The sequence below is a fragment of the Acomys russatus genome, chromosome 1, assembly GCF_903995435.1.
Source record: "Acomys russatus chromosome 1, mAcoRus1.1, whole genome shotgun sequence".
In the NCBI taxonomy this organism is placed as follows: domain Eukaryota; kingdom Metazoa; phylum Chordata; class Mammalia; order Rodentia; family Muridae; genus Acomys; species Acomys russatus.
Window position 1 is genome coordinate 93,118,023 of NC_067137.1, and position 12,150 is coordinate 93,130,172.

Here is a 12,150-nt window from a genome sequence, read left to right on the forward strand (position 1 = left end):
CCTGTGTGTCCCCTGAATCTCTCACCCCGTCAACCATGATAGAAAATATGTGGTCCTACCCACAACATCTGCCCAGGGTCTGCAGACACCTCCCCACCCACCCAGCAGGGCCAATGGCTTCATTCCTGTGACGTCATCTGCTCTTTCGATTCACCTTTGATGTTTATTTTTAAAGTTAATTCTTTGGATAGAATCACAGGAGCTGGGGGAATGTAGGGTTTGTTTTGGTGTTTTGTTTTGTTTTGTTGTTTTTGTTGGGGGGGTCATGTGTGTGTGTTTATTTTTTTATTTTATTTTATTTTATATTTTTGCAACAGGTCTCCTGTAACACGGGCTGGCCTTGAACTTACTATGTAGCCAAAGCTGGCCTTAAACTCCTGGTTTTCTTGCATTTGCCTCCCAAGTATTAGAATCACAGGTATATACCACTGCACGAGCTAACATCCACACTCTGCCTTTATACAGATGCATGTCGCAAGCGTGGCACCGCCCTTTATCATGGGAGCCCAGGCATAGATCTAGTGACCAGCAAGCTCAGCCTTAACCAAAGCAAGCTGTTAAGCTTATTTAGGAATGTTATTTTATATGAACTCGGCTCCCAGTTCATAGCAGGAAGAAGAGAGCTGCTACAAACCTTTTGTTTCAACATGTTACGTAACATGCTCCTGTACACCCAGGAGCGAGAGAGCTAGACAGCCCCCAAACCCATCCGTGAAGTTCCCTGCCCTACCGAAAAACATGGCAGCAGAATGCTAGCAACTCACTGCATGACCTCAGTCAAGTGACTTCACCCAAGGCTCAGTTTCCTTGTCTGTAAAATGGTGGTGATGAGTCTATACACCACAGAGACAGAGTGAGACCAATATCAGCCTAAGATCATGAAGGGCACAGTGAGGGGCCTGGCCAAAAGGGTCTGGAACACTAGCCATCTTTTGCCAGGTCACTCAGTTCTACAGGCTGCTTTGATAGATCTAACACCCCAATGCCTGATGCTCGAACGCAGCCAGGGATTCCCCTGTGGTGCTAAGTGTCCTTGTCAGTTTGTATAAAGAAAATAACTATTTATTGATACTATCCATGAAGCAGGCAATGAGCTAATGCTTTTACACGCTCTCAAGCATTCAGATCAGTGTTGTTACTTGACAAAGAAACCAAGGTTCAAAGAGGCTTTGGGATGTGTCCAAGGTCACAGCTGGGAAAGGACTTGGCAAGGATTCAGGTCCTGGGCTCTTGACTGCAGAACCATCTTTCAAACCATCATATCTCTCCTCTCTCTCCTCTCTCTCTCTCTCTCTCTCTCTCTCTCTCTCTCTCTCTCTCTCTCTCTCTCTCTCTCTCTCTCTCTCTCTCCCTTCTCCCTTCCACCCCTACACTGAGACAGGGTTTTTCTGTGTAGCCTTTGCTCTCCCAAAACTCACTCTATAGACCAGGCTGGCCTCGAACTCAGGGCTCTGCCTGCTCCTGTCTCCCAAGTGATGGGATTAAATGTGTGCGCCACCACTGCCCAGTTCAATCATTGTCTCGGATAAGGTAGTGCCTAAATCTTCATTCTTGGAGACCCATGTTAGCACGTCTTTAATTAACCTAAAGAATAAAATATAATTAAATTATACCAAATAATTTAAATAATAAATACAATGGTCAACATTGTGGCTATGCCTACCTTCTTGGAAGCTTGTGGGCGTCCCCTCTCTGGGGATCTCTATACACCTACCGGCTAGGCCTGGATGACAACCTGAAAAATGCTGCACTGAGCAGACCTTTATTTGTGATTCCTAAACCACCATGTGGAACTCCTAACACCTTTGCCGAGGGCAGGGGGAAGGGCAGGAAGGTCCATTGCTTCTGTTAGACTTCCTGCCTGGGCTTCCTGACAATTCTCCAGCTTTCATAGCAAAGTTTCACTGCTCTCCAAATGTCCTTCTCCTTTCAAAATGTCCCACTGAAGCCTCCCTTCATGTCTCAGCTACTCAAGAGTCATCAGTGCCTCTGTCTCCACTCTCAAGCATCCTTCCTGCTCTCAAGCATAGCCAGCTTCTGTGGGGTCTCTTCTCCCTCTTCTCTCTCTCTCTCCTCTCTCTCTCTCTCTCTCTCTCTCTCTCTCTCTCTCTCTCTCTCTCTCTCTCTTCTCCCTCTCCTCTCCCCCTCCAGCTCTATCTCTCTCCTCTCTATATCTGTCTCTCTGTCTCCTCTCTGTCTCTCTCCCTTCTCTGTCTGTGTCTCTCTGTCTTTCTGTCTCTCTTTATCTCTTTCTCAGTGTGTGTGTGTGTGTGTGTGTGCATGCATGCATGTGTGCATGCACACGCATGTATACTTGTGCACACATGGCCAGAGGACAACCTTCACCATCATTTCTCAAGCACCATTCACTTATTTGGGGGGACAGAGTCTCTCACTGGCCTGGAACCTGCCAAGAAGGCTAGACTTGCTGGATAGCAAGACCCAGGGTTCTGCCCATCACCACTGCCTCTCCAGCACTAGGGCCCATCACCACTGCTTCTCCAGCACTAGGGTTTCAAGCTTGTGTACCGCACTCAGCCTTTTCCATGTGGGCTCTGAGGATCAATCTCAGGACCTCATGCTTTACCATCTGAGCCAGTCCCACAATCCCATGGGGTTTCTGTCACAAGCCCTGCCTTGTTTGCCTAGTTCATTTTGTTCCTGTTCTCCGCACCATCCAGGCTCCTTGTCTTCTTCAATGTGATTGGTAAAGTCCCTCTCAGCTCAGGGTCTGGGTCTCTTACCTGAATAATACTACAAGTGAGCATTTCTAAACATGTCCCCAGCTTGACAGTGTAGTCACCCTGCAGATAAGCCCAGCCTGCTGTCCTGTGAGCCCTCCTCCTGTAGACACTGTCACACAACCACACACTCTGCTCTGGACGAGGAGGTCTGTCTCCTGTCCTAGCATGTTTCCTTCTCCAGACATTCATCAGGAGTTTGGGAGTACCACTGTGCTAGGGATGTGGTACCAATGGCCTATGACATGGTTGTCACCCCACATGGTACTCTGTGTAGCCTGAGAAGACAGGCAGGCAGGCAAACTGTGACCACACAATTTGAGAGGGAGCCTCATGGAAGCACACTCCAGAACCACGTAGAAAGCACTGTGACTGTGGCTGAAGCAGGTGGGAAGAGATTCAGGGCTGCAATCAAATTCCAGCTCTCCATTTATTCCCTGCAGGACCCTGGGAGAGTTATTAACTCCTCTCCTCCCCAGTCCTTATCCAGGAGATGGAGGTGACCACAGTTTCTATCTCATGATCCTTCTGTGAAAATAAAATAGCTCATATAGAGGAAACCTACAGAATATTCCAGATTCAACTATTATGACTTCTCTCCATGCCTCTACATATACTCTTCTATCCCTGGAGACAGGAATCCATTCATTCTGTGCTCATTTAAACCTAAATAGCTTCGAGATGTATCCTCTGACTGCCCCCCAACACACACACACATACACACACTACTCCTCGGGCCCTAGGGCACTTAGTGTCTGCTCAGTTAAATCCTTCCTTGTAGGACAAGCCCGGTCTCTCCAGGTATACTTAGAAAGAGGAAATAGCTAAGGTGGGAGAAATGTTTCTTCAGCCATATTGTGTGCGCAAACCTTTTATCTATGTCGTCACAGTTGGCCTGCCCAGTCAGGTGCCCTTCCCACTGCACACAGAGGACATGACACCCAAAACAAGTCATCTCCTCCAAGTCCCAGATAGCAAGCTGCAGAGCCACAGCACGGCTCCAGTCGTTTCTATTCCAGTCAGGAGGGTGCCCTTTCCCAGCTCTCTCATCTGGCCCAGGCAACACCCCCACCATGCCTAGCACCTGGCCCTTTGACCTCACAGCTCTGCTTCCAGAAAATAATAAAGCATTATACAAAGACTGGGCCCATTAGCATTTTGTCCTTGGGAGAAGAGGGGTTCATGGGAGCCCACCCCTCCCTAAGGAGCTACTGGCAGCTAATGGGGAAGGAGACATTTTCTTCAGAGGTACAGCCACTGGAAGATGACCCCTAACCAGGGGTTACGTGGGAAACCCCAATAAAACTCCTCATTGAGTCACCAAATATAAATAAAAATGGATAAACAACAGGAAAGAGAAGGGCAGTTAGTTGGAAAGAAAATATAGGTCAGTGGGAGTGAGAAAGGGGGACAAGAAGGGGTAACAGAGAGGAGCATGATCAAACCACACCACACTCAACTTAGGACACGTGACACAGTGAAGCTGTTATTATGGATAATTAATATATGCTAAGAAGGAAAGACAAAGCTGTGTGAAGAAATAGCTGCAACGTTGTTAATAAATTCTAAGAAACTCTAAGCTGAGCATTTAACAAGTTGAACACTGACTGCACACACCGGAACAATCGTAAGCTGTGGCGTGTCCACGCTGCGGAATACCATGTAGCCCTAAACTCGCTGCCATGGAAACATATGTGTTGACATGGAAAGCTTCCTCTTGTACTTGTGAGTGGAAGGCATGGGGAGAGCTGGGAGGGAGGGAATAAATCCCAGCGAAGCCCACAAAAGCTGGGTTTCCTTCCAGGCCTAAGATGATAGGTGATTTAATTTTCCCCCCTTTGACATACCTGCAGCTCTGCTTTCCCTTTGCACAAATACTATTTCCATGGGGGAGACGAGGTAGTACTTTCAAAAGTGAAAAGAGCCTCTTAGCATCATGAATAAGAAGGTTCCTATGGGTGAGAAAGTGATTCCAGGGAGCACAGGGAGCTACAGTAGGACGCTGAGAGAAGGGAGATGGTAAGGCAAGGGTATCTAAGGGCAGGGAAGTGGGGGAGAGGGGGAGGCAGCAGGGCAAAGGAAACAGCAAGCTTGAGGGTGTGCACCAGAGAAGCTTCCCAACACCGCCTCTGGCCAGCCCTGCAGGGACACTGCCACCTGTGTCCCTGATACAGTGGCATTTACATATGTGAGCAGGCCCAGCTCTGAGAGAACACCTGCATTCAATCTCTAGCGATCAATCCCTCCCACAGGCCCTGCTCCACAAATCAAGTTCCTGGGGGCACTGAGCCTCCTCCGCCACACACACACACACACACACACACACACACACACACACACACACAAGACACACATCCAAGAATCTGCAAGAGAAGAGCCAGAGACAGCTGAGTGATGGGCCAGCCACTGTACAAGGGCAGCAAGCCTGAAGGCCAAGTTATTGGCTTTTTTTTTCCTTGCCACGGTTTGGAGCACAAAACACATGAGCCTCAGAGAATATAGACCTTCATGCCCTCCAAAGGAGATGATAAAAAATAATAGAAATAGCCATCTGCATCTACCTGCCATACTCCGGTTTGAACGAAACCAGGGTGACCTGAAAGGGGCTGAGGGCAAAGTAGATTTCCCAGGAGCTCCATGGCTGCCCAGCCCACTAGTCACCCATCCCACAGCTCCTCCAACTCATGGCACAGTCTCCACGATGTCCCATGATGCACTCCTCCTTTCTGTCCCTGAGACATCTGGTCTGGGCAGACAGCCTCACTGTGAAGCTGCCGTGGGGGAGGAAAGGAGCCCACAGTGCAGGGCTGGGTGCTGATCAGGGAGGCCCCAAGCTCCTAGAGACCACAAGTAGGAAATGTCACAACACCAACAAACGAACAGAACTCGACCGAGACCCACTTCACCCACCTCCCTTCTCCCTCTAGAATAAACATGGCAGAAAGCACAGTTCCAGAGCAGAAAGAGACCCCAGACCTTACTCTGACATGGCCCCTGCTGGACATGGCTACACCCCCATTTTGAATGCACCCTCCACTCAACGATTTACTGAACACTTGACTCCCAAGCTGGTTGGCACTGTGTGGGACAAATGTACACCTGTTACAATAAATTGGGTCACTGGAGCAGCAGATGTGATAAATTATAGCTTGGCCATGTTTCTCTCCACACCCTCTGCTCCCTGACCTGCTAAGTTGTAGGCAGGCAGGCTCCTGCACCCGCTGCCACATTCTCGAGATGACAGAAACTTTCTTATGCCTCGCCTGCCTGATGGGCTGACTATCAGGAGCCAACCTCCATCTTTTCTTGCTAGGAAGGTTCAATTCAGTATTCTTATCCCAGGAAGCAGGAAAAACTAGGTAATGGATGCCTACAGCTGTGTTCCTAAGAGACAGATCACCCTGTGTCGGGGTCATTTAAAAGTCCCAGGCCATATCTGCAGGGCCAGGATACTGGGACAAAGATCGATTCTACTGACAGAATTGGTGCTGAGTGGACTTTCCTGATGGCTCGAATGCTACACATGACTCAGAGGTGAGTCACACTCAGATGTGTCACTAGCCTGCGCTAATGCTCTAGTGTGGTGTGATTGCAATAGATTTAAACTTAAAAGCCTAGAAACCATACAACCCATTCAACTACAATTGCCACCTGACTCTCCCTTGCCAATCTGATACTCGAAGCCACCCATTAGTGGCGCACAGGATACCGCCTCATAAATAAGGAATGCATTTTTATGAACTGATTTCTAAAACAAATTGCCCCTCAGCTCTTGAGAGAACTCCACAGTAGGAGAACACTCTAAAGCAGACCTGGGCTGGGCCATCTCTAGAGCTGAAGGAAGCGCTGTTCACATCCTGGTGTTCCTGTTGACCAGCTGTGGGACCTGGGGAAGTCCCTTCACCTGTCCATGCCCTCAGTTTCTTCACAGAAAGGTGAGCTCAGCTGTCCCTGTGGCTCACGCTTACTGTGGGGGTTTATAAAGACAGTCTGCACAAGATGTCAGGCACACTACTCTGCATGCTATAGGCACAGACTGGCAGGATTGCTACTGCAACTCCAAAGAGAAGCTCCCTGTGTCCAGCGAAAACACAGGGCCTCTCTTCCTCCTCCCAGAATGCCTACCTTGGAGAGACTACATTTCTCATCACCCCAGTGTTACCATCTTCTTCTCTATCATGCAGGTAGAACAAAGGAAATATGAAAGTAGGTCTGTCCTTGGGAGTCTGCCCTGATGCCAAGGGGGCTGCAGAGCAGTTCGGAGCTGGCAGCACTTAGGACAAGGCTGAGCAGCTCAGCTAATGACTCTGAACACATCCCAGGAGCCCGCGCCCAAGGATTCCTTTCCGGTCTGTCCTGACTCAACGCCCCAGCTAGAACATGGGATGGTGGTACTATTAGGGCACTGTGCTCCCAAGGAGATTAAAATCAGGTGAAGATCATTGTGTTTCAGACTAGATGGCCGAGCTTTAGCATTGCCGGAAGGACTACCAAGGAACAATTTGAAGGAAGCCAACTAAAACACTGAGGCAAGCCCAGGAGCAGGTTGCCTAGACCTCCAGACATGGGAGCTGGCTTAGTAGGTAAAAGCTGCACATGTGTGAGGATTTGAGTCCCGATTCCAACACCCATGTGAGATGCTGTGGCAGGTAGAGCACCCGAAACCCCAGCACAGTATCCGAGGTTGGAAACCAGAGGGTTGCCAGGGATTGCCAGCCTCCTGCCTAGCTCCAGGCTCAGTGAGAGTCAGCTCCCGCATGAAGGGAGTAAAGAAAGCAGAGTATCTGACGTCCTCTTCTGGCTTCACGTGTGCATGCGCCCACACCCATATATAACACACACATACATATACATCTGAGAGAGAAAGGCAACAGGGAGAGACAGAGATATCCAGGCAGAAAACATTCAAAGGGCTGGGTGGTCAAGGTTAGAGCACTCAGGTTAGAACGAGGAGGAGCAGCCATCCTCAAACATCAGCATATTTATGACTCCCTGGAAGTGCTAGGAACACGCAGACTCCAGGCCCCGTCCCTGTGATTCTGATGGAGGAAGTCTGGGGTGAGATCCTTGAAACTGAATTTTTGTGAGTGTCTAGGTTATTTCTGCACAGATGGTCCAGGTCCACAAGAACCCAAAGGCTCCCCCATAAAGTCCATTTCTGTTGCTTTGTTTTAAGGTAATGAATACCTTTCCTGAGACAAAAGAATGGGAAAAAAAAATCCCAGAACCTTAAGCCTTCAACTCAGCAAAATTTTCTAGATAATTAATAGAGATTGGTTCCTTGCTAGAAAATGAAGTATTCATGGGCACACCATAGGTTGGGTGAGAACATAAATTACATTTAGATGATTTAATATTTCTGAGATGGAGTCAATTCAATGGCTGAGTGAAAGGCAAAAAGTAAACTTCCATCACTTGACATTATCCACTAATATACACTTAGAGCCACGCATTGTGAAAAGCCTGGACCAACACCACCACAAGACTTCATACAAGAACACATCTCAGAAAGGGTTAAATACAACTGCACCTGGGAAAAAAACGGCTATTACCCACCCACATAAACCCAGAGAGAGGTGTTTGGGGTCCAAGGTGACCTAATATTTTCATAAATAACTCCAAAGATGGAGTGCGAATTGTGCAAATCAAACCTCAGATGAGACCAAAAAATGGCAGGGATTGCAAGTCTGAGGAGAATGGAATTTAACTACTGGGCAATGTCTTTAAATTTGCCTTTATTGAATCTTGTATATTGAAGTCACACATTATTGTATCTGTTTATTGAGATTCAATGGAGCCAAAGGCAGGGTGATTTATGGAAAGGAAGATAATCAAATGCCTCGGGAGGAAGGAGGAGAGACCCTGGCACCAGACAGATAGGACCCGACTGGGAAGTGGCTGGATGGGCAGAGAGAGGCTGGGTATTCTCTGAAGACGGGGGTTGTGCCAAGAGCTGGTGTATTTTAAAAAAAAAAAAGTCTTCTGTTCTCTGAGCTACTTGGCCTTGATGCTACGTCTGGTAGAAGAGCTTAAACTTAGACCCAGAAGGGGATTTGGAGCAAGATAGCACCAAGATGATGGGGTAAGACCTATCTTGGGGTGCACCCAAGAATGCAGGGATGCTAGGTCAAAATGCTGAGTGTACCTATTTGTTGGGGGAAAGAGACACAAAAGGTGATGTGGAAGGGAGAGCAGTCCCTGTTCCCATGAAGGAAAAACAACGATGGGAGGCAAAGCTGGAATTGTGGAGAAAGGGCATCTTGTGGTAACACCATCCCTCGGGATGCCAAAGAAGGGCAATGGGACGCCTCTCCAGTTAGGATGCATTAGAGATTATTAAAAGCATTCCTTGTCCAGCCCAGGGGTTGGGGGGGTGGGCTTCATGACCTCTCCAAAGGTCACTTCTACCTCTAGGGATCCCATGTCTGAAGGGCACCAGATAAAAATAAAGTCTATTAATCACCAAGCTGTCACACAATGTCCTGAGAGAGCCAAAATAAAGAAGGGCAAACTGCGGTGGACCTTGCTCTTTGAATGGAGGAGGAGGAAGGCAGTATGTGTATGGGCAGAGCCAAGGAAACAGCTGCTGAGACTTCCGGGAAAGCCCGTGCTGTCCTCCCAAGCTCTCTGGGGAAACAGGGAGGAAGTGACCCTATGGGGAGGGGAGCAGAAAGTACCAAAGGACACCAGGAGTCACTCCACAAAGCTGGGAGGTTTGGAGAAGACTACGGTCTACTGAAAGCACAGAACGGGAGCTAGGAGGAAGGAGTTGGCTTACAAAGGCTCTGTGTGGGAGAAGGAGAGCCAGGAGCCAGGCAAGAGGGCACTCATAAAGGCCACTTCATAGAGAAAGAGAAAGAGGAGGGAAAGAAGGAGTGGAGAGGAGACTGGAACAAGAAAAAGGAGCATCAAGGGCGTGTATGGAAATATAGGAGGCTGTTTACACATCAGAACTCCAGAAAAGTTCTAGAAACGGGGCCAATGAGTTGGCTTAGCAGTAAGCGCATTGGCCACCCAGCCTGAGGACCTGAGTTCAGTCGCTGGAATCCACAGATGAGAGGAGTATGAAGCAGCCAAATGAGAGGCATGGAGTTTGAGTTCTAGCAAAATGTTGTCCCAGCAACAGCTTTAGGTTGTCCTCTGATCGCCACACAAGCCACCGCATGCATGTACTCCACCCACAGGCACACAAGCAGTCATCAGTCAGTGTAATGAGAACGGTTTTTTGTTTGTTGTTTTTGGATTTTGGTTTTTTGGGGGGAAGGGTTGTTTGTTTGTTTGTTTTTTGAGACAGAGTTTCTCTGTGTAGCCTTGGCTGTCCTGGACTCACTCTGTAGACCAGGCTGGCCTTGAACTCACAGCGATCCGCCTGCCTCTGCCTCCCAAGTGCTGGGATTAAAGGCGCTTTTAAAACTACGGAAATAGAGTGGAAAGGTAACCCCACTCTCTAAAACAGCAGAAAGTCACACAATGGGGAACACGGCTTTTTAAAAAGAAAAGTGGTTATGTCTCGGTGCCAAAGCAGCTGTTGGCACTCTTGATGGGGTGCCATACACAGCTGGAAAGGACTAGCATGCTTGCTTGCGCTGTTTACATATCAGGACACAACTAAATGACATCCAGGAAATATCACCCAGACCAAAGCAGGTACAGACCCCACGCCCTGCTCCCTTCTCTTCCAGGAACACAGTTCCTTGAGGAGGAGGGAGGAGGAGAAGACCTTCAGAAGACTCTGGAATGTCATCTGCATGGTATATTAAAGGAGCAAAATGAGGGTCCCAGAGTTTGAGTTCTAGCAAAGTGTTGCCCTGCTAGACGTCATTCCCCCACAGGGCCCAGAACAACATTTTGACATCAAGAGGCTAGTGAAAGGGTAGGAAAAGGTACCACTCCATTGTGTCCTGATGTCGTAGCCCCTGGCTTTCTTTACCTCCATGGAGGATGCAGGACCTAACAAGATGGATGAGCACCCAGAGGGACTGCCATGCTAAGTCCTGCCTCGTCCAGCTGTCTGCCATTCTCAGAGCACCCTGGTCCTGGTGTCTGAACTCTGGGTTTTGAGAGCAGACTAAGAGGGGAAAGGAAGACGCCTAGGCATGTGGTATTGATGGATGGCCTTCCCATGGAGTAAGCAGGAAGTGCTGAGTGGAGCGACAGATAACAGGACAAGGCTGTGAACACACCACACCACACCCTGGCATCAGAGAAGAAAAGAAAGCCACAGCCCCTCTTTGTCCTCCTCCTAGGCCTCTACCCTAGTTCCAACCTCAGACTCTAACCTAGAAGCCAGGCAACCACTCTTCCAAAAGATGTTTCTAAGTCAGGAAAGGAACGGTGGAGATGAATTGAGGGCCACTTGTTGAAGCAAGCCATTGCCATAGAAAGATTCATAACCAGCCCTGTCTGGGACAGGAGAAAGGGGGAGAGAAAGGAAACAGATCAAGTGGAAAGCCACTGATGCCAAGTGCGTTTGTCTGAAAGCTTTGGGCTACACTTTTGCTTGTGATTCTGAAATGGAGAAAGACATAGAAGGCGATTCTCGAAAGAGACATAGAAAGTGAGAGAACACAGGAGGGAATCTGGGGAGGAGAGCTGACATCCAGGAACACAGACTGGAGTCCCCTGCCAGACTACTGTGCCCAAGAGCCAGCCCCACCACAGCAGAAAGGAATGTGTCCACATAGGGCAGGAAAGCCTGGTGAGGCCAGAGCTGGTAGGAGACTGCCAGAGCAGCCCAGAAAGACTGGACTGAGGGTACACGAGTTACTTACTGTCACAGACGTAGGGTTTGTCGTGGTCTTCCTGAGAGGCAGCATCATGCCTCCTCCTGCCACCCGCAGAGCCACGAGCCTGAGGAGACATTGAGTATGAGAGACTTGTTATTATGACAGCCACTTGGCTCGCGGGGACACACTCTTTGGGGCCTGAGTGAATCACCTGCGTCGCAGCCTTTGTTCCCATGCCAACCCTGCTTTACAAGCAGGAAAACTGAGACCCAGAGGATTAGGTAGCGTGCCCTGGATCCGCTCGGCTACTCACCTGGCTCCTCTTATTGTTTCCACAATAACTCCAAGAAGGAAGTATAATAGTGGTCCCTTTGTGTGGGCGAGGAGGGCTGAGGCAACAGGGAGGCAAAGTAACTACCCCAGTGTCATTCATCTACTAAATGCAAAACCAGGATCTAAACAGGCAGCGTGGCTAAAAAGGAGGTGTCGTGGCTTGAACACGAAAATCCCCGGCTAGTGGCATTATTTTATGGGGGTGATGGAAACTTCAGGGGATGAGCCAAACTGGAGTATGTAGGGACAGTATGGGGGTATGTCTTTAGAGGTTGTATTTGCCCTGGGCGAGTCTTCTTTCTTTCCCTTCATTGTTTCCTCATTACGGTGAGCTCATACTCCTGTCATTG

The 12,150-nt window shown here is 48.8% G+C and overlaps 1 protein-coding gene across 3 annotated transcripts in view; it reads right to left on the minus strand.

Moving 5' to 3' along the window:
* Positions 1-12,150, minus strand: part of Dpf3 (double PHD fingers 3) — a 277,997-nt gene that overhangs the window by 87,794 nt on the left and 178,053 nt on the right. For all 3 annotated transcript variants that reach the window (XR_007830923.1, XM_051148677.1, XM_051148689.1), the window contains exon 6: positions 11,513-11,591. Coding sequence is in view for 2 of the 3 variants with exons in the window: in XM_051148677.1 (XP_051004634.1) it covers positions 11,513-11,591 (79 nt within the window). In the remaining variant the exon portion in view is untranslated. The remainder of the gene's footprint in view (positions 1-11,512; positions 11,592-12,150) is intronic.